Here is a 24,130-nt window from a genome sequence, read left to right as displayed (position 1 = left end):
TTCAGTTATGTACACTGCAGTACTAGACTAAGCTCGTACTGTCGTCCTAGCTCCCGATCGGTCTGTCTCACGGGACTCAATAATATTTGCGAGCACATTGACATCCGACTTCCCGGCTCTCAGGCTCTTCGGTGACTTTTCATGTTTCTACAAGCTAGTCCTGTGCTAATACATGCTAACACATTGTAGGATTCCGCAAGCGATTATTGACTTGAAAATAGTCCCACCCAGTGATCTGAGCGGTGCATCCTGCGACGACGTATCTGAGTCTAACTAACGGTACTGCGTAAGCTCACCGCAGTGCTGCTCGATTGTGGCCCTGACTTCGTACTATATAAGCTCGGACCTCCAAGGAGATCCGCATTCAATATCCTAGACACCTTATCTTATCCTCATACAATTTCAGAACTTAGACTCATCTCGCAATGGCACCCATCGCAGTCGCTTCTACCACTACCACTGAATTCTTCACCGACCTCAAGACATCCATCGTCTCTCCACCTAATACTCTCCACGACGTCATCGCTCAAGCTGTCGACCGTTATCCGTCCCACGAGCTTGGTTTCATAACCTCCTCAGCACATGACTCCTCCATTCAGACAAAGACCTTCAGCACCTTCAACCAATATGCTCGCAACCTCGCACGTGCCATGCTAGAGTGGGGCAAGCCCACGGGCTCAGTCGTCGTCGTGTACCTGACGGAGCACGAAGATAATATGGCTGCTGTATGGGCATGTCTGCTGGCTGGCTATGTGCCTTGCTTGCAGCCTGCACTTAGCGCGCAACAGGCGCACAAGGAGGGCCATGTCGCCCACATCAAGAACTTGTTTGGGTCTGCTATTTGGTTGACAAATGAACTTGGGGCCGAGCAGATTAGCACCATTTCTGGTCTGGAAGTACACTTGCTCTCCGGATTAAAGGCGTCGGCGGAGACATTCAACGTCTCAGCTGACTGGGTTGCATACGAAGCCAAGGCAGACGACGAGGCGATCCTGTTCTTGACCTCAGGGTCTACCGGATTCTCCAAGGCTGTCGTGCACACGCACCGCACGATTATTGCTGCATGCCGTGCAAAGGGCCAAAGTTACGGCCTGACTTCCGAATCTCGAGTCTTGAACTGTATGACGCGCGTTGTTTAACCTTTATCCTCAAACTGATCATGACTTTCAGGGGTCGGATTTGATCACGTCGCAGGATCGTTGGAAATGCACATCACGCCTTTGCTATACGGCGCTTCGCAACTCCACGTGCACGCGTCTGCTATCCTTGCTGATCCTCTTCGGCTGCTCCGTTTGATTGACGAAGAGGTATGTCCGTATGAAATCATAGCCAAACGCACCTCTGATGATTTAATCATTAGTCGATCGAATTGAGTTTTGCTCCGAACTTCTTGCTGTCCAAGCTTACGCGCGATCTGGAAAAGCGCACCGACCTTTTCGGAACTTTCGACCTGTCTTCGATCAAGCGAATCAACAGCGGAGGTGAAGCTGTTGTTTCCAAGACCGCGAAGGCGTTCGCTGCTACCATGAAGCAGCTTAGCAAGAACCCGTCCGCTGTATCGTTCGAGATCTCTCCTGGGTTTGGAATGACAGAAACTTGGTAAGACTTATGAAACCATATGGGTACATAAAGAAACTGATGGGGATTCTGCAGTGCCGGATGCATTTACCATCCCGTGGATGTGCTCACAAGCGAGCCTGCTCACGAGTTCCTTGATCTCGGGAGACCCATCGATGGTTGCGAGATGCGTGTCGTTGACCCCGCAGACGGCTCGACCCTGCGCCCCGACGGGGAGAGCGGTGAGCTCCAGGTTCGCGGGCCGATGGTCTTCGTACGCTACTACAACAACGCAGAGGCTACGGCCTCCAGCTTCGTCGAGGGGGGCTGGTACCGCACCGGCGACGTTGGCATCATCGAGAATGGGATCATGCGCCTCAGCGGTCGTATCAAGGACACCGTCATCGTCCATGGTGTTTCGTACGGCATCCCTGAGCTCGAGACTCACCTCCAGACCGTTGAAGGAGTGACTCACTCGTTCCTCGCTGCAGCACCGTACCGTGCTCCTGGTCAGGAGACGGAAGGGTTCATCATTTTCTACTCGCCAACCTTCGACCTCGATGGAGCAGACGCTTCGTCAAAGCTCTTCGCCACTCACCGGGCCCTTCGGGACATCTGCGTGAAAATGATCACGCTGCCGCCTCAATTAGTCGTTCCCATCCCTGTGAACCAGATGGAGAAGACCACTCTCGGTAAACTGTCTCGTGCGCGTTTGATCAGTCTCTTCAAGCAAGGCCAGCTCGCGAAGCACATCGCTCGCTCGGAAGAGCTTCTGAGCGAGGCACGTGGCGCTACGTTCGTCGCGCCATCCACGGAGACGGAGAAGGCGCTTGCCAAGATATATGCTGGGATCTTCAACCTCGCGGAAAGCGAGATGTCAGCCAGCGACAACTTCTTCGAACTCGGTGGTACCTCCATTGATGTTATTAGGTCAGTATATACTTCCCGCCCTAAAATGGCTCTCACTAATGCATATCATCTTCAGGCTTAAGCGTGAGGGAGAGGCACATTTCGACCTTCCTGAAATCCCCACTATCCAGATCCTTAAGCACCCCGTCATCTCGAGCCTCGCCAACTATGTCGACTCCCTGCTCTCCAAGGACAGCCAGACTGAAGAGTACGACCCTATCGTTCCTCTTCAGCTGACCGGAAACAAAACTCCGATCTTCTTCGTTCACCCTGGTGTCGGAGAGGTCCTGATTTTCGTCAACCTTGCCAAATACTTCCAGAACGAGCGTCCCTTCTACGCCCTCCGTGCTCGTGGCTTCGAGCCCGGTCACCCCTTCTTCACCTCTATGGACGAGATGGTGTCGTGCTACGCTGCAGCAGTCAAGAAGACCCAAGCAACTGGGCCATACGCCATCGCGGGCTACAGTTACGGCGGTGTCGTCGCGTTCGAAGTTGCTAAGCGGCTCGAGGCGATGGGCGAAGAAGTCAAATTCGTCGGTCTCATCAACATTCCTCCTCATATCGCGGACCGCATGCACGAGATCGACTGGACGGGCGGCATGCTCAACTTGTCGTACTTCCTCGGTCTCGTATCGAAGCACGATGCCAATGATCTCGCGCCTGCTCTGAGGCCGATGACGAGGAAGGAGCAGCTCGAGGTTGTGTGGAAGCTGTCTCCCCCTGATCGTCTCGTCGAGCTCCAGCTGACTCCTGAGAAACTTGACCACTGGGTGGACATCGCCGGGTCCCTGATCGAGTGCGGGAAGGACTACAACCCATCAGGCTCAGTTTGTATGTCATTTCTTTTCTCACTTCATTATCACTTGCTCATATGCCGTGTCTCTTCAGCTGCCACGGACGTTTTCTACGCTATTCCTCTCCGCGGCAGCAAGTCAGACTGGCTCAACAACCAGCTCAAGCCATGGTCTGGGTTCAGCCGTGGCGAGCCATCATATACCGACGTGCCAGGGCAACACTACACTCTGATGGACTTTGACCACGTCCCGCAGTTCCAGAAGATCTTCCGGGGTCGTCTCGAGGCTCGTGGCCTGTAAAAGATTTAGTATCGAATTATGTTTATATCTGTCTTTTCGCCAGTATCTATTCGACTATACTCGGAGTACATGTGCTTAATTCGTTGGATTAATTGTGTCGATGTGCATATTGTGTATTATCCTACATAGAGTGGTACTCCTTTTAATGGACAAAAAACTTCCATAGCATGCGTTGATGACGGCCAAAGTGTCCAGCAATTCGGCTGCTGCTGCTCGATTTCTCAACTTGTGACCTATTAAATTATGAATGGACCCTGAACGAGGGATATCAACTACCAGTACTCATAACACAAAGAAACACAGGAACACCAAGATCATCTTTGCAATACTTGAGTGTACTACATTTGATTAAGTTCCGTGAATCTTTCAGTATGGCCACAAAACGACAGTCATAACTCGACGGAACATTCGCCAGTTGGGTCATGATTTCTGTGGCGTTGCGTGCTCCGAAGTTCGTAGCCCCCAATGGCGGTGGCAGCAGTGCCTATCCCTGATTATCCAAATATTAGTGACCCAAAAAGACATACAGTGATGCAAGTATACAGTACAACGAATGGTACAGCAAAAATAGCCCATTAAAATTCCAAGACAACATCACCCTCATCCAACATGGAAGCATTGTTGTAACTTCACTACTTGCAGCTCTCGTCATCAAAAACCCAGTGACCGTACGTGCCACCATTCTAGAAAATAATCAACAAATCGTGCCAAATTGATGCGACTAAACAACGAACATTTTGGAAGCAAAATTCTGAGCCCATGAAATGCATCCCGAGGAAGCTTGCAGGAGTGGTAGCACAGAACTCCTTCCAATCAGCTCCCGATGGGAGGTGCTCAAGGTAATGTTCAATCCGCTGCATACCGTCAACTTCGCTCACTACATTGTGTCTGAAAAACTCACTCGCTGACCAGATCCAGGAGAAATACAGCCCTGCGACAATGGATAAGTTGCAAATATACCGACGAGAGGGATCAACAAACAAAATCTTTGTACCGGATCCAGTATGACGCGCAATCCGGCTCATGCTGGTCGACTTCCCAATGACCTATTACATCGTTTGGGCCCTGCGCACGTAATATCAGCTGCTTGTATACCAAAAAACACAGGAACACTCACATGGTCCTCGCACCACTTAGGCATGTACTCAATCCCATGGATCTTCACCGGTGTGGCCATGCAAGCCTCCACGCGACGATTGTAGTATGACGGAACATTCACAAGTCGGGCGGTGTACTCCCGAGTGGCGTATGTTGTGCACGTGTGGGACGCCAAGTCGGTCCAAAACATATTCAATCTCAATCGTTCTTCTTCTTCGTGCTTCCGTCTCTCCTCCACTTCACGGTCATGCTCTTCCACTTCCCTGTGCCATTTTTCGCGGAGAATGATTCTGTCTTGCTCTTCGCGCCTCCGTAACTCCTCCACTTCTTTCTTGTGTTCTTCCACTTCTCTTTCCCATTGTTCGTGCATATGACTTTTGTGTTCTTCATCACGCCTTAGCCTATCCTCCACTTCACGATCGTGCTTTTCCACCTCCGTTCCCCATTGTTCGCGAAGATTGATCCTTTCGTTATCTTCCAAACGCCAGCGCTTTTGGGTGTCGATGCGCTCGAGAACTTCTTTTTGGTGCTGGCGAAGTTCAATGTCCCAGTCCTTGCGAATGCGGTCTCGAACATCCGGATCTAAGGGGTCATTGGAAAGGCTCGTGGAGAATTTGACAGCCATGATTGCGATAATAAAGAGAACAATGAGTGCCACATAGACGATGGGAGATCGATAGCGACGATAAGGCTTGCGAGGCCCTATCAGAGGGTCTGCCTCTGATGAACTGCAAGGCTTGTCATCACCTATCAAGTATCAACCTGTCAACGAGGCTTACACACCTGTCATGGTAAGGTGGAGGACTGCGCATTCTCATTAGTATCAATGACAGGAGTATCCGAGAGGTACCTCACTTGTCGTACCGCCTCGAGCTCATCTTAGGGAATATTTAGGGAATAGTTGTTGACTGACAATATCACAATACACAGATCACTGTTAAACGTTGAATGTTCAGATGTTCGCTGAAAATTCCCATTTACTAACCTCTTCCTCGATAATAAGGATCTACCGGATTCGACAAAGTGTGAGGATATTCGTTGGACCTATGTTGCTGACAATGAGGATGCCAGGTTTTCCTGAGCAGATTCCGTCGGAGTCGCGGAGTTGTATTATGGCTATTCGCATGGACACCACGAGGCTCGAGCCACCATCTGGGATGTTCGTGGAGATTAGTCGGACATGGAAGCTGACTCGATCTAAACCTTGGCTGCCATTTCGCAGTTGCCGCCTTCGTTGGAGTGACGTATGATTGGGGTGAGCATGATTATATTAAAGGACTGCTGATATCTTACAAGTATTTTCAGCACTTACATTTGGACAAGAGGTATGTCGATGCTATGACCGGAGCAGCTATCTCGTTGAGAATGGCTTCTATAGGTAGAACTCATCTGGATGAGTAGAGTCTGGTATCAGAGGAACACGCATGAGAATATACACGATTCCAGAGACAACGTTGGTCGGTAATGACAGCTCTGTATCTCGGTGTATGTAGCTTGTTTGTCGCAGTTGCCATGTTGTGCTGACTTGAAAGTATCCTAGGTGCGTTACCTTGGAATCTCATATGCTGCGTATGTTCTGAAGGCTAAATGATCAGTGTTGTGCTAATTGTCTATCTCTTATAATCAGCTTATGCATGCTGAGTATGTCTCCTTATTACATTCACTGTCTTCGCCTCTTCTGACCAACAGCATACAGACTGTGTTCCGACCATCTGGCTGACAGATACAGTGAGTCTTCTGCACGGATGCCTACTACTATCCCCCTCCAATTAACGCGAAGCCATGTAGCAGTGAGTGTGGTTCTTTGCCAACTTCTTGGTTCATCGTTGACTGCCACGCTATACTGCCACAGATGTGAGTTTATTTGGAGTGTGTGCTACCCGAGGCTGGTCACTGACTGGATTTGTTAGGCTTGATTACGTCTATCGTACATTATTGGACGTTCATTGTGGTATTTGCGATGCTGTGGGGTGAGCTTAGCACTTACGAGATCTCAGTGATATTGACTTGACCAAAACATTCTGCAAGTCATCATCATCATTCGGCTGCATGCCATGCATCAACGATCCAGAAAGATCCTGATATTTCTTATTGTCACCTTCCTGGCTGTCAACATTGTCAGTGGAGTGGTCACCTTGCTTATGACGATAGATGCTTCTGCGGGTACGTTTAATTGTGGATGAAAACAAACATGCATGGAGCTCATTAATGAATACCAGAGCAATTCATCCTCTCTGGCACCTATGAATGTTGGATTGGCTTTACGGAAGATTTCATACCTCTGGAGTCCATCAGTTGGATACTCGACACCGTGTGGGAGGTCCTCGCACTATGTCTCGCAGTCTGGATTGCGGTAAAACACTTCCGTGAACTTCGACGACACTCGACAGGAGGGATTATGGGGGACTGTTTTACGATATTGATGACAACTCACATGCTCTACTTTGCGAGGTAAGTCCATACTGTGATTCTTCTTCCTTTTTCCGCTGAAGGGTCGGTCCTGGTAGTTTTGTTGTTGTTTCTTGCTTCGAGCTCATTCTTGATTTCTCTCCGATACTCTTAACGGTATGTCAGTCTTTAACTTTTGCACGCTACCATAATTTACCGTTCCTATAGTATAACTCCTGAACGCTAATATCATTTCTGGGTTTGTTCAGATTTCGCAGGTCGTGCAGATGTTTGTGCTGGGACCACGCCTGATCCTTGGCATTCGGGAATACCACGCTAAACTCGTTGCCGATGCTGACGCAGCGACTGGTATGACCTCAATCGCTTTTCAGGAGCATGTGTATATATCGACTGGCAGTGGTGTGTGATACTTGGTGAAGTTAACTGTTCTGCAAGGAGTAGGGGAATTTGTTTCTATTTATTAGCCCTTTCATGATCGAAGTATTCGGTGTTCTGAAATAGATTTCAAGGAGACATACAAAGTTTTCGTCATATTATTTAGTCAAGTGATTTGACATACATACTGACAATGTTTAAATCGATATCCTGAATATCTCTAATATCTCATAGCATGAGCCTGTACAACTTCAAGGCTTCCTGTAGTCGTAATGGCAACGCCCATCCAGGGGTGTTCTTTTCTCCCGGTCCCTCTCGTATTCTAGTATAATATCAGAAATTATGGACAGCTCTTCAATTATTCCCAGACATTCTGCGCATGTGACCGCTATGCAACTCCACGACCAAAATCTACTACTCTGATTAAATTGAGCAAGCTGACAGGCTGTAAGCGCCAGATGGTGAAACCTAAGTTCTTCCAAAAGTCTTGCTGCAGGGTTACATGCAATACTTGGGTGTACATTCAGTCCAGTGAATCTTTACGGTATGGCTACGCAAGCCTCCAAACGATGGTCATAACTCGACGGAACATTCTCCAGTTAGTCATCTTGTTTTCCGTGGTGTTGCGTGCTCCGAAGTTCATAGCCCTCAGTGGTGGCTGCAGCAGTGCCTATCCTTCAACGCTCTCGTGAATACTAGTGATCCAAAAAAAATACATAAAACATGAAGTATCTCGAATGGTACAGCAAAAATAGCCCATCAAAATTCCGAGCCTCATCCAACATCGAAGCGTCATTGTGACTTGACTACTTGCAGTTATCGTCATCAAAAACCCAATGACCGTATGTGCCACCATTCTATAAAATAATCAACAAATCGTGCCAAATTGATGCGACTAAGCAGCGAACCCATTGAAAGCAGATTTCTGACCCCATGAAATGCATCCCGTTGAAGCTTGCAGGAGTGGTAGCACAGAACTCCTTCCAATCAGCCCCCGACGGGAGGTTCTCGAGGTAATGTTCAATACGCTGCATACCGTCAACTTCGCTCGCGAATTCATGTCTAAGAAACTTACTCGCTGGCCGGATCCAGGCGAAACACAACCCTGCAGCAATCAATAAGTTGCAAATATGCTGACGAGAAGGATCGACAAACAAAATCTTTGTACCAGTTCCAGTACGACGCGCAATCTGGCTCATGCTGGTCGACTTCCCAATGACCTACTACATTGTTTGGACCCTGAACTCGGAATATCAGCTGCTTGTACTACCAAGAAACACAGGAACCCTCACATGATCCTCGCACCACTTAGGTGTATATTCAACCCCACGGATCTCCACTGGTGTGGCCATGCAAGCCTCCACGCGGCGGTTGTAGTATGACGGAACATTCACAAGTCGGGCAGTGTACTCTCGAGTGGCGTACGTCGTACATGTGTGGGACGCCAAGTCAGTCCAAAACATATTCAATCTTAGGCGTTCTTCTTCTTCGTGCTTTCGTCTCTCCTCCAACTCACGCTCATGTTCTTTGACTTCCGTTCGCCATTGTTCGCGGGAACGAATCCTGTCATTATCTTCCAGAAGCCAATGTTTTTTGATGTCAATGCGCTTGAGAACTTCTTCCTCGTGCCGGCGAAGTTCAATGTTCCATTCCTTGCGAATGCGTTCTCGAACATCTGGATCCAAGGGGTCCTCGGAAAGGCTGATACAGAGATTGACAACGGTGAATGCAACGACAAAAAAAGCGATGAGTGCTGCAAAGACACAGGACGATTGATGACGACGAGAAGGCCTGCGAGTCCCTATCAGAGGGTTTGCCTCTGAGGAACTGCAAGGCTTGTCATCACCTATCAAGTATCAACCTGTCAACGAGGCTTACACACCTGAGGGAGTAAGGTGGAGGACTGTGCATTCTCATTAGTATCAATGACAGGCGTATTTGAGAGGTACCTCACTTGTCGTATCGCCTCGAGCTCATCTTAGGGAATATTTAGGGAATAGTTGTTGACTGACAATATCACAATACACAGATCACTGTTAAACGTTGAATGTTCACATTTCCGCTGAAGAATTACGATTTACTAACCTCTTCCTTGATAATAAGGATCCACCGGACTTGACCAGGTGTGAGGATATTCGTTGGACAGCCTTGAGGTGTTTCTGATTCCGTCGGAGTCGCGGAGTTATACATATCATGTGACTTACACGAGCTAAAAATCAACACCTTTATCGATTATTTATACCTATTTCCCTTATTCATGTAGTAGACATCACCAAAACATGCATTGTTAACTTCTTATCCTCGTTGAATATTGAATTCTTGCTGAACATAGATGGACCTCTCCTAATTGGACAAGCTGGTCAGGACGTAAAGGACTTCCCTCGTGAGCCTTGATGGGGAATGATAAACATTCACCAGACTCACAGGAAATATTGTGGACGAAAACACGTTGGCGGTGTGTGGTTCTATCTAACCTAGATCTAGTGGAAGTCGCGGCATTGATATCAAATGCCGCTGTTCTGAACTTGCTGTATGATGCAGCATGTTTCCTCGAGCATGCTATGTGACAATTTTTAGACTCCAAATCTGAACGTCCACACGAAATGCGCAAGCGGTCGGATCTAGTGGGTACTGAGCCGTAAGCATCCTCGCGTGAAGTCTCTGAACTAACCAGAACCTTACGTCAAGACCATGTGCCCGTTGAGTTGATCGTTGATTAGCTTCAGTAGTATTTACAAGCCTTGTAGTGCAGTCCAGCAGTCAATACTGGTGCTTGAAATCACTCTAAAAACCTACATACATCCCTGTCGACAATTATCTTTGTGTACAAAAAGCATGGCAAGCGAACCCTAAGTTATTGCCGGAAATCATCGAATAACGCACGAAAAGCAAAAGCAAAATAGAAGACCTCACAATCACTCCCACTGTCCCACGAGCTCCCCAAAATCTAAACCCATCCACGAGTTTCTGTCACCAGCACCAAGCGTCGGCATCATCCGCGGACTCTCCCTGACATCCCCTAGCCCCAAACTTGGAATGGAGCGCGGACTGCCAACATCTACAGTTGGGATGACTCGCGGGCTTTGGCTGAGACGTATGCTCGTCTTGCTACTCGATCTTGAGCGCGCGAAATCTCTGCTGGATTGCGAGAGATCTCGTGTTTGTGTGAGCGACCGTGACAAGTCCCGCACAAACACTGCCCGAGACGAGTGTGAAGACGAAGATGAAGATGAGGCACGTCGGTGCCGCATGCGTTGCGTAGGATCAACATTTGGAAGGTTGGCGATACGTGCGAAAAAAGAAAGAACTACATGATTAGGCATTAGAGATGATCGAGATATTCGAGGAACAAAATACGCACTGTCAACAACGCTAACAATTCCGCACAGTCCGCCGCCCATGGGTGAGCCTGGAGATGAGCTGGGCTCGAAATCCGGGTCAATTACGAAGAGTCGGTGCGAATTGGCTGATCAAGTCATCAGTCTATCCCACGCTGTGACTCGGAGAAAAGTGACGCACTCGCAAGCAGTTTCTGAATTGTATATGAGAGTGTGCTGGTGGGGAGGACGACATATACTGTGTGACATGCATCAGTTAAACCACTCTAATACTGAAACGAGTATCCACAAAGCACATGAGGCGTTGTTGTGGAATCACAAATACAAGCAAAGAGAGACACGAACCAGGATACCGGTCTGCTCCATCCGTGCTTCCGCCTGGCTCCTTGATCTGCGCGACGAACTGGTGTAAAGGCGCGGAGAGAATGTGGTTGGACTCCGAAGGAACGACGAGCTGTATGTATATTGTGATAATGCATATAGATTGAAGCCAGATGCCGTTCGTGAAAAGAGAGAGAAATTTGATCAAACTCCGCACTGCGGCGATAGCAAAGGAAACACACCTTTCCGATATCAGTAACACTCACTGCTCCAGTCAGCCCACCCCAGGACCCGTATCCAGCTCCGTATCCTCCTCCGCCATCATCGACAACAGCTACGCTACTCACACCACCGTCGCTCATCAGGCGCATCGCGTCAAGTACTGTAGATGAGCTGGTAGCAGCTATTACAGATGTGTACATTTGAAGCGACGGGAGAGCAAGTAAGTATAGGGGGCACGAGAGGAGCCTTGCAAATGTGAGAGTGGAAGAGGGCTGGGGCTGGGGTTGGAGCGGAGCAGTGGGGCGGGAAGCTGTTAAGGCTGATACAGGCTTGGGAGACTGAGAAGGCTGGGAAATTTGGATGGAAGATTGCACTGAAGCTGGCAGCCGAGGAGAATGCGGGTGCTGCATGGGAGAGTGAGGGTGTACAACAGTGTCCGATTGCATGGCAAAATTGACGAAGTACGCCAGCACGGCACGGTCGGAGACTGCACCAAGGTAGGTAGTCTGTGTTCTTGTCGCCTCCGGAGCAGTATCAGACTCTGCAGGAGCGGTGGGTGGGGCGGCTTCGACAAGCACTACATGGTACAGAACAAAATGCAACGCGCAGAGATAAGTGTTAGCAAAAGAAACAAATAGGCGGACGGGGACGCTTACCCCTATGCGTCCCCTTCGCAAACACTCCAAGCAGCGAAATAAGGCTGGCATCGTTCGGAAGAGTCTCTAGGTAATTCTTTTCTGAGAGATCTGCGAGTGAAGGTGCATCAACATGAGCGTAGAGGAGGAAGATGCAAGAGATACGAAGTCACAACATCCGTGGCGTAGGATAAGATAAACAAGACATAAAACACGCCATCGACGTGAAGAATAATGTTCAACACATACTGCTAACAAGGTGCACAGGTACACGTCCTTCTCGTGCAGCACTCATAATCTGATCGGCGCGCGAGTTAGCACGAAGCTCTGCGAGTGAGATGGTGTGCCGTGTCGCGGCGAGCGTGAGGAATGCGTTCACATCTGAAAACTACATGCACATCGTCCAAGTTGTGTCATAGCATAGTATGGCGATAATCCGGACAGAATGGAGGGGTATACGAGTCAGGTTGGACGAGCGCGAAATAAAAGAATAACGCACGTCAAAAAGTCCAAGATAAGATGGACCTGTGCGAGTCGAATCCGGAAGTGTGCGGACAGCGAGACACGGGATTTCTTCTTGCAGAAGGAGCTAGAGAAAGAGTCAGCGCTAGTGCACTTACTAAGTCCAACATTGAACTCACATCGCATGCGTCCTCGACGGACATGTCTGCATCTACTTCAACTACGCGCACATCGATCAAATCTGCACGATTGTATGTTAGTATCAAGGTCCGGAATTGAATTCGAAGCAGATATGGAACGAGTTGTTATAGACCTAGACGCACCCTTAGCCAATACATGTGCCCACTGCGAGACCCACTTCTCTACCTCTGCAGTAGGGACATCAGCAATTGTTGGGCTTTGTCCGCGGGTTGGTCTTGGAATAGATGCTCTCCGCTGTGCCATAGTATGTACTACTTATTTCGACTGGTTCCAAGAGAGAACGAGTCTCAAAATACGCGTTGAATGTTTCAGTGACAGTTAGATGGTGTCAAGCGCTAGGTACGATGGAAAGTGATGAGAAGTTGTTTAAGAAACCGGGACGGCTCATGTAGTGCATGATTTGGATGACTGCATGCCGCTCCTCTTATTACGTCGTACTACAGCCGCCCGGCCTTTCCCTTTCCAACACACCAAGCCTAACGCCACACTTAAAACTCCGTCGAGTCTCACACTACTACTCTCCAGGCCAGCTAACTTATCTATACCAATCTCATATCTCTATCAACGAATTCGATAGCGGAAACGTCATTATCAGGATGTTGGAAGGCGATGGGTGGATACGTCACAATTCAATGGGTGGTCTCATGTCGGAACACTCAGGTAGGTTTCAAACACCCCCTTAGAGGCTATGCACTGAACGTTCCATTACAGGTCTAAGGAACGCGAATCAAGTCCTGCTAGGAGTGACGTCAGCGGACTCGTGGACTAATGAGCGATCTAACATGAGACAAGACTCCCTAAGATGGCATGAGCGGGTGAGTTCCCACAGCTTCCCGAATTACGCAATGATATACTGTACTGAATATGATTGCGTCGTGCTCGTTAACAGTAAACCATTCTCTCATATAACGAGTGTGCAAATATAAGTCATATTGCAGAACACTAGACTCTTGGGGAGGGCCCACAGGTTTCCTCGTGGTGGAGGAATCACAACACCCGGACACTCGTATCGATCCAGGGACCAATGCCGGTAAGAATATCTTCATGTTGCAGAGGATAGATCCGAATAACAGTTATCGCCAAGCTCCTTTAGGGTGATCTTTATGTTGGTGGGGATGCTCTTGAGCAGCCCACTGAAAGTCTGTCGCTTTGCTGTTCGAAACAAGGGCAGACTTTATTAGCAAGGTGTCATTTCAACACCTGAAATATTACCCGTATCTCGACGACGGGGCAATCGCACATGGAGACTCCCGGCGGCATTCACGTCACGAGTACGCAGGATTATCAGCCACGTGCATTGTGCTCTTTGGCAGTTCTGACCTTCTTTCCGAAAAAACAATTTTGTCTTATGTAAATTTAACATCGACCTCCAGGATGGGATCGAGGGTTATGGTTTTATTCGGGTTTGGCAAGAACGGCAAGAGCGACGACACTAGGTTTCAGTCAGTTATCGTTATCTTAAGCGATCTGAGGCCAACATCAAGAGCAAGTAAGTATACATTTAGATTTAGCGGTTACAGATGAAGATTAATTCGCAAGACACTATCCCTTCTTTACATGGCTCACAGTTTGGCTCTCGGTAAGGGGATTTCATCCATGATAGCATGCGGAAGCTCGTATTGAATCCAGTGCCCAATTCCTGTAAGAACTTTGGAATTCACGTTCTCCACCTCAAGAGGGACGTAATCCAAAAAAGGGTTAAATTTTGGATCTGATATCAGTACAGTGATCTTAACGTTGGGTGGAATGCTCTTGAGTAACCCAGTGAAAGACCACGGCGTGTTTTGCTGTCCGAGAAAAGGTCAGAAACTATCAGTAATGCCTGCCATTTCAAAAACTAAAATATTACCCGAAGTATCTCGATAGCAGCGCGATCGTACATGGCCATCCCCAGCACTCTTAATATGCAGTCACGTCGTGACCAAGTAGGATTTTCAGCCATATGCTCTTCGGGGGTTCTGATCCTTGACATCTCGTTTAGAACGAATTGCATGTTGATTTTATTTTCTCCTCTGTAACCTCCAGGGCAGGATCAAGGAGTATGACAGTGGTCTCTTGCGTCTTGGGCAAGAATGGCAAGAGCGACAAGGCCACTGGGCCTCCAAGAGAATGACCGATGATTACGTCGTAAGATGTGCCCATGGCGAAATACGATCGGAGGTCCTCTGCAATGTTGGAAATACGATAGTCGGTGCCCTGTCTCCATGCATGCCCGAGGAGATTCGGAGCAACGACGAAAAACCCTGATCAACCTGTTAAAAATGGCTCACTTTATTATATAGGAAACAACTGACCATCTGCTACCAATAGCTGAGCGATGCCCTCCCATGATTGCGAGGACATGGTCATGCCATGAATGAGAAGAGCCCGCCTAGAAGCGGTAGGAGAACCCCACTGAGACGCTGAAATGGTCATGTGCACACTGAGATGACTTGGATGTCTTTAGGACTTGTCAGCAGAGAATATCGAAGAGGATTGGCGGTCGCTCTGCACTTAAAAGCTGACAGAGTCCACGGTAAACAGCAGTGAGAAAAAACCGGCCGAGGTTGACGCGTCTGTCTAAATGCGAGAGTAGTGGATCAGGACATACCATTGAAACGGTGACTTTGCACATATGGCAGGTCCTGCCCATCCGTAAAGTCCTAGTCTATTTAGGGCGGAGAGAACCTAACTTGCGTTTTGAAATCGCTGCGAAACTACATTACACAAGCAACAGAATCTGAAGAAGAATATCAATAGCGACCGTATTAACTGAACGTAGACGAAGACTACACCACAAAAAATATCTTTGCAAGTACTCGGCTCATAGTTTTGCTCTTCGTAGCGGAATTTCACTCATGATGATATTCAAACTCTCGTATTGAATCCAGTGACCAATTCCGATAAGAACTTTGGCGTGCAATCTCGCCACGTCACACGGGACGTGCTCCAAATGACAAATAGCACCGAGCGCCGGATCTGATGCCAGCACAGTGATATTCACTTGGGGTGAAATGTTTTTGAGCAGGCCACTAAAAGACCATGGCCTGTTATGCTGTTCACAGCAGAAGTCAGCAATGTTTCCCATTTCGATGCTAGAACTATTACCTCAAATATCCTCTTGACAACAGTATGATCACACATGGAGATTCCCAGCGCTCTTAATGTGCTGTCACCTCGAGACCAAGCAGGGTTCTCAGCCATGTGGTCGTCAGCGGTTCTGAGATTGGCAATCTCCTTCAGAAACCAGTTTTCATACTTGTCGACGATCTCCTTTGTGAGCTCGAGGGCAGGATCGAGGAGTATAACAGTTGTTTCTTTTGTGTTGGACAGGAATGGCAAGAGCGATAAGGTCACCGCGCCCCCAAGAGAGTGACCTATGATCACATCGTAGGACGTGTCCATGACAAAATACGGTCGGAGGTCCTCAGCAAGGGTGGACACACGATAGTCGGTGCCTCGTCTCCATGCGTGCCCAAGGAGATTCGGCGCGACAACAAAGAACCCTGGCTAGCCGTTAAGACAGAGTATCATCACCTAACATTGCAAGACCTGACCTTCTGTTGCTAATAGCTGAGCAACGCCCTCCCATGATTGTGAGGACATAGTCAACCCATGAATGAGGAGAGCCCGCCTAGAAGCGGTAGGGGAACCCCACTGAGATGCCGAAATGGACGTGGACATATATACTCGGATGACTTGAATGTTTCAGATATCTTTTCGAGCGGTACAGCTGGTGGGACGTGTGCTTGAAGAGGTCGGAACTTAGTTTTCGCTTAAATACTGACGATGTGACTAAAACGAGAGCAGGAAAAGTGTATAAAAAGAGTGATCATCCTGCAGGGGGCCAAGGCATACCCTGAGTCCCTGACAAGTCACGGTCTTGTGACTCTGAGGAACTGAATGGTAATTGATATGCCTACCCTTCTGCGAAGACACCATTACTGGCTGGAAGAGTTGTCCTTTGGAGGTAGTAGCCCTGCCATTTGGACGTGTTCGTCATGCTGCAAAACCATATCGATGTCTTCTCGCTCAACTTATCAATCAAGGCAGATTAACACTTACTCATCGTGCAGGGTACATTGAACCGGGCAATCGTAATATTTGTTAATTGCTTAGACGAGAATTGACTAGGAGATCGGATGGCAGCCTTCAAGCTTCAAGAGCGCCAGTGAACATTGACGTGACGCGTGACCAAATCGGCCACTATTTTCAAATCTCCGTCATAATCTCAATGTCACGAACAACTGTCAACATACGGCCAACACTCAAAGATCAAATCGCCGGTCCCAGGTGTCACTTGTGCACTGTATAGTAAATACTCGGTTTTGTACTGGCGTCTGGATATAATAATTCACTCGCTTCTCTATTGATCATGGTGATGAGGTACTAGACCTCGAAACCTCCTACTCCCGAGCTAGTGGCAGTCTCCATTCCTCCTCAAAGACAGGAAATTGGATGCAGTTACGCACAAGCTCTCAGACCTTGAAACAGTCACGGACCGTATCAGCAATCTTCACCAACAACTCGTCGAACAAAAGACTGGGATCATCTAGTCCAGAATTTCGCACAGCACTCCTGACATTGGCAACTCGGGCTTACATAGTGCTCATGGTTTTTGAGAGTAACATTTAATGTGGTCATGCCCAAGCCGCCGAAAGAAGTCCGGCGGCAGGTTATCGTCACTGTGGCCAGGTGTGTGCCACCAGAGTACACAGGAATACACTGCCAGAGAATGGTTGATCGAAATGTATGTAGCTTGTATGTTTCGTTGTCGACATCCGAGTCCATTTCTTCGGGGTTGTACACACCATACGAACCTGACTAACTATGTGGGTCGAGCAGGGAGTGCCGCGTCTTGAACATTGAAACGTTGACACAACGTGGCCCGAACTTCCGATTTCGGTGGCAGGTTCAATTCGTACAGTAAGTACTGCCATAAGGCTAGTGCGACTGACTATGTATAGAGACCGCCACCAATAAAATGACAGGGTTCCTGCATCCAGCTTGAGATAAACGTGATATGGAACTCGATCGAAGCTTGAATTATACAGCATGGAGGCTCCCGAACCGATGCTGAGTTTTATAGATATATACCCCAAACCTGCTGCCTCCCTTGGACAGAACGAATTCCCGAGATCCTCTTACAAACTGCAATGCAAATAGTATCCCTCCATCTTCCAACAGTCCACCAACCAAGTCGACCTATCCCGATCCATGGATCTGATGTTCAGAAAGTCATATGGTCTTCCGATGGACGTCTGAAGCTCAGGCCCATGCCTGCCGAAAGAGTACAAGCACAGAGATATAAACCAGGCAACATCATGTAGGTCGGCGCTGGAGATCATCGACCATGTCCGACTGACCACTGACACACAGTCAGAGAGACATTGGGAACTTCAACATCCCACACATGATGATAGATCCTATCGAGTAACACATTTTCACTTTGCCACTTTCGTATCTCATGCATACATTCTAGGATATCAGCTCCTCCTGGATGGCAAGCCTACATTCATCCTGAAGGCCGTCTCTATTACTGTTATGAGAACGTGGTGACTTTTGACGGATGTTCAAGAAAAATTCACGTTATAACGCAGGCGGATCTCGTTCGCGACGGAGTTGCTGAGACAATCGAGGACCTTGCAAAACTCGCTTATAGTCATGCTTGTCACTATTCTTCTTTCCCGGCGAATGTAGACCTCGTATTGGAACCTAAGGATGTCGGAGAAACCATTATAGGAGAATATTATTTCGTGCATCATAAGAACAGGTGCCTGTTCTGGTTGCTGGACTTCGATGCCGTCGACATCCTGCGAGAATGCAGTGGAGTCACTGAACTTGCTCATAAGAGTCAGTTTTGTGGACCCGCGCTTGACTGTGTCTGATGAACACTTGCAGAGATTGAGTTGGAGGCTCAGTACTGGTACGCTCTACAGCAGTTTGTGAGTACATTCAATGTATGCTTCATTGCCAGAATGCATTATACTGACTGCATCAGTTGAGGCATGGTGGCTGCTCACGCAAGTAGGAAACATATCGACCTGTTTCCGCACGCAAGTGCTCTCCACTCCGAGGTCCTTCGACAATTGCAGCAGATCATTCGTTTTGCGATAAGCGGTGAGCTCTTTACCATCGGGACATCATAAGAGAACTCAATTTGTTCCAGATTGCATGACTTCGGAAGTATCGGCAGTCTGTGCTTTCAGCATGGATGTCCTCAGGAACACTCTGGACCTCATCAAAGATGTAGATGGTAAGTCACGCCAACTCCCGAAATCGTAAAGCTCATCGCATGTCAAGTGGAGGACGATTGGATTCAGTCGGCACATGACAAATGTCTCGTCGGTAAGCAGTCGTGTTTCGCGCGCAGTAAATCGACATTCATGACATCGTAACTATTAGCAAGGACAATGAACCATTTTAGTACGTGACCTAATTCTGGTTCAAGATATTCTCCAATTCCCTGCACCAGGACATTGTCAATACCTCAACTACTATGGGCAGCGAGGCGCACGGCTCTCTCGAGACCAGACTGTACATGGCAACTCCTACGAAAAGCGGTCCGTTATGATGAAATGTCTTGCACCCTTGCTCTTCAATGCTCCTTATGAGCACGTCCACTCTCTTCACAAACTCTACGTCGACTCCATAGTTCATCAGCTCGACTGGCGCACCTTCGTTCAAAAGCTGAACGCCGAGATGCAGGACTTCAATCTGCTCGTAACTCATTCCCGTTAAGTTTGTGATATGCGGATCATGCTGACACATTGATGGTCAGGCGACCGTGCTCTTGAGTGTCAATGTTGGCTTTTTGGCGATTCAGAGCGTAGATAATGGTGGAGGATATTCTTTATCGCAGATCACGAGCTACGTTTCTGTGATCTCAAGTTTTGGGTGCATGCTGCTTGGTGTGAATATCGCGAGACAAAGCTACACTCAAGGTCCAGACATGGTCGATAATGTGGTACGTCTTGTTACAACTCGCGTAGTGGCAATCTCCAATGAATGTATTTGCTTAGCAAGCACACCTGCAGAGCATGGTGCACCCCAAGCACGGCCTCGAGACGCTTGCAATCATATACAGCCTACCGTATGCTTTACTCATGTGGGGGTGCGTTTGACTCTCCCCTATCAGTTTCAAGTTATTCACTACAGCTGATAGGATGATATTTTTCGTGATTGCATTTTTAGCTGAATGTTTTCGTAACTCGACTGTGGTACCCTCGGTCCCTGTAGGTGTGACGGCGCTCATTGTGCTGGTGCTTGTCGGGTGGTCTTCAAGTTGTCACAAGTTGGGAGACCCAAATCTCAGGGCGGGCTGTGGGTACTTGTCTGAAAGTGTGCTCGCGGCAGGAAAGTGGGCCAAGGATCTACCCAGGCGGATTCCGGCAGTGTTGCGCTCATGCGCCTCGGTAAGCGAAAAGAATCAATTGGGTCCGGAGTTGGGTCTTTGAAGGTGGGAAATTATAAAAACCCCGCTGTCGGGCATCAATGTTACTGTACTCGACGAACTTGTATATTCTGAATGCAATGATATCTCGGGAATTTAGAATCTTGTTTTGGGTACTATGTGTTCACCTAGCTGGGATTTATCTATTCACAAAGGGATTCCTCCTCAATCGACTCGCACTCCCCGACAGAAGTGTAGACGCCTGCACTTCACTCGCTACCCACAAAAGAGCTGTCCTGCTCGTTATAGACGCCCTACGCTTTGATTTCATCGCGGAACACCCGCCAGAGCCTGTTTCACCTTTCCATCACAACATTCTAACTCTACCACGCGAATTGACCGCCGCTCATCCCGACAGATCATTCATATTTAACGCGCACTCTGACCCGCCGACCACGACTCTTCAGCGACTCAAAGGCATCACCACAGGGTCCCTACCCACCTTTGTAGACGCAGGAGAAAATTTTGAAGGCTCTTCCATCCATGAGGATTCTATCATCCATCAGCTAAATGCTGCGGGCAGAAAGGTATGTGCTCACTTCTTTTTTTCCCTCCGTTTCCCTGATACAATCCAAAGGAAAGATCGCTTTTGCCGGCGATGACACTTGGCTCGCCCTTTTCCCAGATGCTTTTCAGCCAAACATGACCTTTGCCTTTGACTCCTTCAACGTCGAAGATCTTCACACCGTAGACCAGGGCGTCATCGACAATCTTTTACCCTTGATGCGGCATCATAAAAACTCATGGCATTTTGCCATTGGTCACGGTTTAGGGGTCGACCATGCAGGTCACAGAGTCGGTCCAGATCATCCCGTGCTCAGAGAAAAACTTGAGCAGATGAACACTCTTTTACGCGATGTCGTTGCAGCCATGGACGACGACACCCTCCTCATAATGCTTGGGGATCATGGAATGGACAAGATGGGTAATCACGGCGGTGACAACATCCTAGAGACAATGTCAGCTCTCTGGATCTATAGCAAGGTCCCTCTTTCCCTCCCCGAACACACAATTCCAGAGGCCATTCTACCGGTGATCACATTCCCAGACACTCCGGTCCCCCATCGCCATGTCCAGCAGATAGATTTGGTGCCAACTATCTCCTTACTCCTCGGTCTTCCCATCCCATTCAATAACCTCGGAACCGTCATCCCAGAACTTTTTAATCGTGATTCCGATGGTTCATCTTTGCAGAAAGCCATGGAACTCAACGCAGCTCAGATCAGGCGCTATCTTGATGCTTATCGATCTAGTTCATTTGGTAAGGAGCTTGATGCTGCCTGGTATGATTTTTCCCTCACCTGGGATGGCGTACATGCGATGGACGGGAATGACCGTCTCATTGCGCTTGATAACTTTACTCGTTTGGCGTTATCCGCGTGTCGTGTCCTCTGGGCTCAGTTCAACGTTTTCCTCATGGGCGCTGGATTGGCCGTCATTGGTTTGAGCATCGTCGCCGGCTGGGCGTTGTACTCCAAACTCCGAGATGTTGCGGACGTCGAGTGGGAAAAGTGGGTGGACGACAAAGTCTGGTGGTCGTTCAGCGCCTCTGCTATAGGATCTGCCCTAGGATACCTGGCACACATTGTCTTGCACGAGTATTTGGACGGTGTTGCCATGCACCAGACCGTCCTCTTCGCTGCCGCCATCGCATCATCATTCGTCATGATAGCTTCCACCCGCCCCGTGATCACCTTGAAAGCCATCAAATCACTCCCTATCTTCCTCATTCTGCACACCTTATGTTTCGCATCAAACTCGTTTACAGTATGGGAAGACCACATCGTACTCTTCTTCCTTATCTCGTCCATCGTGCCTTCTGTCATCACAGGCTTCACAGCTCCCACTTCCCGACTTCGCTCCCGCATACTAGGCTTTTCCGCTCTTTTCGCTATATGTGTGCGCCTCATGGCTATGAGCACCGTCTGCAGGGAGGAACAACACCCATACTGTACCGTTACCTTTTACGCCTCCGAGTCATCATCAGCCCCACCACTCACAGCACTCCTCCTCGCCTTCCCTGTTGCTATCGCGGTTCCCCTCGTCGTCCGGCGCATACTCAAAATCTCGAAATCAGACTCTGGTCTCGCTGCAACGTTCATCCCGCTGTTGTTCGCACCGTCTTTGATTGCTGGCACGGTGTTCTGGATGCTCGAATGGGTAGACTCTGCACAGGCCCTGGGTGATATGGGTGATACTCTGAGGGTGACGAGGACCGTGGTGGCGAGGACTACTGCTGCTACTGTGTTGATTGGGGGTTTGTCAGTGTGGTGGACGTCGCCCGCTTGCCTTACGATCTCAAAAAGCCAAACGAGTGAGGCATCTACACAGGAAAAGACCGAAGTTACTGTCTTAGGCTTTGCCAACGCATTCGGCTCCCCTTATCTCATGTTCTGGCTCATCTTCTTTAGTGTCGTGTGGTTGATGACTCAACTTTCCGGACAGATCGCCCTTGGACTCTCATCCATCGCTCTTCTCTCGTATCTAGAGATCATCGACAGCGTCCGGGACGTCCACAGCCTAAATAACGCGTTCACATCCCCCAATGCGTCTCTCCAACTCGCCGATACTAATCCGAACCACGACCTCTTATTCTCAGAAATCGTACCCCTAGCGCTCCTAGCGACGCACATGTATCACAGTACAGGCCACCAATCGACGTTTTCATCTATCCAGTGGAAAAGCGCATTTATCCTCGGAAAGACGCTTTCCTTCCCCTTTTCACACGTTTCCATTGCTATCAATACTTTTGGATCCCTTTTCCTCGGAGCGCTGGCGGTGCCGCTGATCGTACTGTGGAACCTTCCTCCCCTACCCCTCTCACCGTCTCGCCCCCGCCCAAACGCACTAAGAGCTGCACTGGCGATATCGTTGTATTTCTCGGTGCTGGCGTTTGGGGCAGCTGCGTGCGCAGCGGTATTGAGGAGGCATTTGATGGTGTGGAAGATATTTGCGCCTAGGTATTTGGGTGCTGGTTTTGGGCTTTGGGTTGTTGATGTGGGTGTTTTGGTTGGTGTTGGTGTTGGCGTTGGGAGGGTTGGGGAGGAGATTGGGAGGGTTTTCGGCAGGGTGAGGAGTTAAGGTCGATGTATTGTATCGAATTGAGTTCCTTGGATCAATCACTCTGATTGATGTGATTAAAGTGTACGGCTTTTTACTGCCATGAGAACTCGATGCTTGGGGGAGATCAGAACGTACCGGTTGCAAAGGTGGCAAGGATTCGGTGCTCAGGGGAGATCCGCACGCATCTGTTGAACGGGTTGCAACAAACGTTGGCTGCTAAGAGTACTGCCCTGGATACATGTGCTGTCACTGCGTTGATCACGATGGCTTTGTTTGTTGTTTACACTAGTCTGAAGCACGGCCGGTATCACCTTTGAGCGTCCGCCTAGCAGGGCAGAACAGTATTGATGGTTTTCTCATACGTTCCATGGCTAGCCATCTGTGATGTCTAGAAAGACGTTCACACGAGAAGTTGACTTATAAAGCAACTTAGAGTCCAGCAGAGAGAACTGTTAGAACTAAGCTTGTTGCTTCGGGGAAAGGATCAACTACCCTAACAGTAGTTCTACGCGAGTTTAAGTACTGTAGGGTATAGAAAACTATGGAACTGGATAGAAGGAAAATAAAGATGAGTAAGGAGAAAATGTGACGACGAGAATATTAGAGGTAGCAACCAATATTCGATGTCGACTTGTTTACGAGTGTAACATACGCCCTCCAGGTCAACTCGGCGAGGGGACCTTTACTTTTGGAGTCGCCAATCTACGCGGGGCTAGCACCTTCGGAGATGGACGCGAAGGCCGCTAATAGGACGAGGAGGATCAGCGTGTTGACGACCAGCAGGCTAAGGGAGATGTATCTACCAAAGACGTCATCAGGCGTGATATCCTGGAGATTACTAGATTGCTCTAGGTCGAGTTGCTCGGCAGCGGCAATAATCTCTTCGACGTCCGGACCTGGGTCTGGGGTGGTGACGATGGTGGCGGGAGGAGGCGCCAGGATTGCAGCAGCGTTGGTCTTGACTTCTGCAATGACCTGGGCAGCTGTGGTGGGACCTCTGCGAGGTGAGTGCCT

At 48.8% G+C, this 24,130-nt stretch overlaps 8 protein-coding genes across 8 annotated transcripts; 4 read left to right on the top strand and 4 right to left on the bottom strand.

The window, feature by feature from the left end:
* The first annotated feature begins 96 nt into the window (after positions 1-96).
* Positions 97-3,650, top strand: F5891DRAFT_117807 (atromentin synthetase). The gene is made up of 7 exons (XM_041365797.1): positions 97-131; positions 190-1,119; positions 1,171-1,307; positions 1,361-1,599; positions 1,654-2,487; positions 2,543-3,297; positions 3,355-3,650. The coding sequence occupies exons 2-7, from the start codon at positions 426-428 to the stop codon at positions 3,558-3,560; spliced, it is 2,865 nt and encodes a 954-aa protein (XP_041228710.1). The 5' UTR covers positions 97-131; positions 190-425; the 3' UTR covers positions 3,561-3,650.
* Positions 3,651-3,996: 346 nt separating this feature from the next.
* On the bottom strand, positions 3,997-5,666 carry F5891DRAFT_1020681 (uncharacterized protein). The gene is given in 8 exon segments (XM_041361137.1): positions 3,997-4,089; positions 4,104-4,243; positions 4,295-4,414; positions 4,462-4,491; positions 4,542-4,625; positions 4,678-4,876; positions 4,964-5,592; positions 5,644-5,666. The coding sequence occupies 6 exon segments, from the start codon at positions 5,281-5,283 to the stop codon at positions 4,193-4,195; spliced, it is 804 nt and encodes a 267-aa protein (XP_041228709.1). The 5' UTR covers positions 5,284-5,592; positions 5,644-5,666; the 3' UTR covers positions 3,997-4,089; positions 4,104-4,192.
* A 1,019-nt stretch (positions 5,667-6,685) lies between these two features.
* On the top strand, positions 6,686-7,794 carry F5891DRAFT_1020667 (uncharacterized protein). Its single transcript, XM_041361136.1, has 4 exons — positions 6,686-6,821; positions 6,878-7,109; positions 7,166-7,223; positions 7,316-7,794. Exons 1-4 carry the CDS (start codon positions 6,713-6,715, stop codon positions 7,472-7,474), a joined length of 558 nt encoding a protein of 185 aa, XP_041228708.1. The 5' UTR covers positions 6,686-6,712; the 3' UTR covers positions 7,475-7,794.
* Positions 7,795-8,208: 414 nt separating this feature from the next.
* On the bottom strand, positions 8,209-9,553 carry F5891DRAFT_117569 (uncharacterized protein). The gene is made up of 8 exons (XM_041365730.1): positions 9,528-9,553; positions 9,397-9,449; positions 9,325-9,345; positions 8,735-9,269; positions 8,598-8,681; positions 8,518-8,547; positions 8,351-8,470; positions 8,209-8,299 (listed from the first exon to the last, which is right to left on the bottom strand). Exons 2-8 carry the CDS (start codon positions 9,417-9,419, stop codon positions 8,249-8,251), a joined length of 864 nt encoding a protein of 287 aa, XP_041228707.1. The 5' UTR covers positions 9,420-9,449; positions 9,528-9,553; the 3' UTR covers positions 8,209-8,248.
* A 572-nt stretch (positions 9,554-10,125) lies between these two features.
* F5891DRAFT_1020650 (uncharacterized protein) lies at positions 10,126-13,049 on the bottom strand. Its single transcript, XM_041361135.1, has 10 exons — positions 12,744-13,049; positions 12,600-12,661; positions 12,458-12,547; positions 12,208-12,346; positions 11,980-12,069; positions 11,344-11,900; positions 11,126-11,234; positions 10,962-11,018; positions 10,804-10,908; positions 10,126-10,749 (listed from the first exon to the last, which is right to left on the bottom strand). The coding sequence occupies exons 1-10, from the start codon at positions 12,862-12,864 to the stop codon at positions 10,358-10,360; spliced, it is 1,722 nt and encodes a 573-aa protein (XP_041228706.1). The 5' UTR covers positions 12,865-13,049; the 3' UTR covers positions 10,126-10,357.
* Positions 13,050-15,203: 2,154 nt separating this feature from the next.
* F5891DRAFT_117391 (Alpha/Beta hydrolase protein) lies at positions 15,204-16,770 on the bottom strand. Its single transcript, XM_041365639.1, has 5 exons — positions 16,666-16,770; positions 16,158-16,604; positions 15,709-16,106; positions 15,394-15,655; positions 15,204-15,340 (listed from the first exon to the last, which is right to left on the bottom strand). The coding sequence occupies exons 2-4, from the start codon at positions 16,282-16,284 to the stop codon at positions 15,425-15,427; spliced, it is 756 nt and encodes a 251-aa protein (XP_041228705.1). The 5' UTR covers positions 16,285-16,604; positions 16,666-16,770; the 3' UTR covers positions 15,204-15,340; positions 15,394-15,424.
* Positions 16,771-17,393: 623 nt separating this feature from the next.
* On the top strand, positions 17,394-20,105 carry F5891DRAFT_117386 (uncharacterized protein). Its single transcript, XM_041365637.1, has 12 exons — positions 17,394-17,926; positions 17,980-18,033; positions 18,083-18,453; positions 18,502-18,526; positions 18,632-18,720; positions 18,770-18,856; positions 18,904-18,948; positions 19,006-19,026; positions 19,076-19,323; positions 19,382-19,567; positions 19,623-19,714; positions 19,766-20,105. Exons 1-12 carry the CDS (start codon positions 17,757-17,759, stop codon positions 20,055-20,057), a joined length of 1,680 nt encoding a protein of 559 aa, XP_041228704.1. The 5' UTR covers positions 17,394-17,756; the 3' UTR covers positions 20,058-20,105.
* An 8-nt stretch (positions 20,106-20,113) lies between these two features.
* Positions 20,114-23,525, top strand: F5891DRAFT_1106068 (uncharacterized protein). Its single transcript, XM_041363648.1, has 2 exons — positions 20,114-20,580; positions 20,636-23,525. Exons 1-2 carry the CDS (start codon positions 20,134-20,136, stop codon positions 23,132-23,134), a joined length of 2,946 nt encoding a protein of 981 aa, XP_041228703.1. The 5' UTR covers positions 20,114-20,133; the 3' UTR covers positions 23,135-23,525.
* Positions 23,526-24,130: the final 605 nt, after the last annotated feature.

The sequence above is a fragment of the Suillus fuscotomentosus genome (assembly GCF_016647785.1).
Source record: "Suillus fuscotomentosus strain FC203 chromosome Unknown F5891scaffold_14, whole genome shotgun sequence".
In the NCBI taxonomy this organism is placed as follows: domain Eukaryota; kingdom Fungi; phylum Basidiomycota; class Agaricomycetes; order Boletales; family Suillaceae; genus Suillus; species Suillus fuscotomentosus.
The sequence above is the reverse complement of the archived record's forward strand: the minus strand, read 5'-3'. Positions and strand labels throughout refer to the sequence as shown.

Bases quoted from the DNA above. Each gene is read 5' to 3' on its own strand.
- F5891DRAFT_1020650 (XM_041361135.1), bottom strand. From the start codon at position 12,864: ATGGCACAGCGGAGAGCATCTATTCCAAGACCAACCCGCGGACAAAGC. The intron at 12,347-12,457 runs GTGCGTTATTCT...ATGTGCATGTAG, and splicing joins CTTATCTTGGACTTTTTGAC to TTTTCAGATGTGAACGCATT. The intron at 11,901-11,979 runs GTAAGCGTCCCC...TGTACCATGTAG, and splicing joins TGCGAAGGGGACGCATAGGG to TGCTTGTCGAAGCCGCCCCA.
- F5891DRAFT_117391 (XM_041365639.1), bottom strand. From the start codon at position 16,284: ATGTCCACGTCCATTTCGGCATCTCAGTGGGGTTCCCCTACCGCTTCT. The intron at 16,107-16,157 runs GTCAGGTCTTGC...ACGGCTAGCCAG, and splicing joins TCAGCTATTAGCAACAGAAG to GGTTCTTTGTTGTCGCGCCG. The intron at 15,656-15,708 runs GTAATAGTTCTA...TGCTGTGAACAG, and splicing joins TTGTCAAGAGGATATTTGAG to CATAACAGGCCATGGTCTTT.
- F5891DRAFT_117569 (XM_041365730.1), bottom strand. From the start codon at position 9,419: ATGAGCTCGAGGCGATACGACAA. The intron at 9,270-9,324 runs GTGTGTAAGCCT...CAAGCCTTGCAG, and splicing joins CCTCCACCTTACTCCCTCAG to TTCCTCAGAGGCAAACCCTC. The intron at 8,300-8,350 runs GTTCGCTGCTTA...ATTATTTTATAG, and splicing joins CAGAAATCTGCTTTCAATGG to AATGGTGGCACATACGGTCA.
- F5891DRAFT_117386 (XM_041365637.1), top strand. From the start codon at position 17,757: ATGCAAATAGTATCCCTCCATCTTCCAACAGTCCACCAACCAAGTCGA. The intron at 18,949-19,005 runs GTAAGCAGTCGT...CGTAACTATTAG, and splicing joins ACATGACAAATGTCTCGTCG to CAAGGACAATGAACCATTTT. The intron at 19,568-19,622 runs GTACGTCTTGTT...GTATTTGCTTAG, and splicing joins CAGACATGGTCGATAATGTG to CAAGCACACCTGCAGAGCAT.
- F5891DRAFT_1020681 (XM_041361137.1), bottom strand. From the start codon at position 5,283: ATGGCTGTCAAATTCTCCACGAGCCTTTCCAATGACCCCTTAGATCCG. The intron at 4,626-4,677 runs GTGAGTGTTCCT...TTACGTGCGCAG, and splicing joins CTAAGTGGTGCGAGGACCAT to GGCCCAAACGATGTAATAGG. The intron at 4,244-4,294 runs GTTCGTTGTTTA...ATTATTTTCTAG, and splicing joins CAGAATTTTGCTTCCAAAAT to AATGGTGGCACGTACGGTCA.
- F5891DRAFT_117807 (XM_041365797.1), top strand. From the start codon at position 426: ATGGCACCCATCGCAGTCGCTTCTACCACTACCACTGAATTCTTCACC. The intron at 1,120-1,170 runs GTATGACGCGCG...CATGACTTTCAG, and splicing joins CGAATCTCGAGTCTTGAACT to GGGTCGGATTTGATCACGTC. The intron at 3,298-3,354 runs GTATGTCATTTC...GTGTCTCTTCAG, and splicing joins CAACCCATCAGGCTCAGTTT to CTGCCACGGACGTTTTCTAC.
- F5891DRAFT_1106068 (XM_041363648.1), top strand. From the start codon at position 20,134: ATGATATCTCGGGAATTTAGAATCTTGTTTTGGGTACTATGTGTTCAC. The intron at 20,581-20,635 runs GTATGTGCTCAC...TCCAAAGGAAAG, and splicing joins TAAATGCTGCGGGCAGAAAG to ATCGCTTTTGCCGGCGATGA.
- F5891DRAFT_1020667 (XM_041361136.1), top strand. From the start codon at position 6,713: ATGCATCAACGATCCAGAAAGATCCTGATATTTCTTATTGTCACCTTC. The intron at 7,110-7,165 runs GTAAGTCCATAC...CGGTCCTGGTAG, and splicing joins CACATGCTCTACTTTGCGAG to TTTTGTTGTTGTTTCTTGCT. The intron at 7,224-7,315 runs GTATGTCAGTCT...GGGTTTGTTCAG, and splicing joins TCTCTCCGATACTCTTAACG to ATTTCGCAGGTCGTGCAGAT.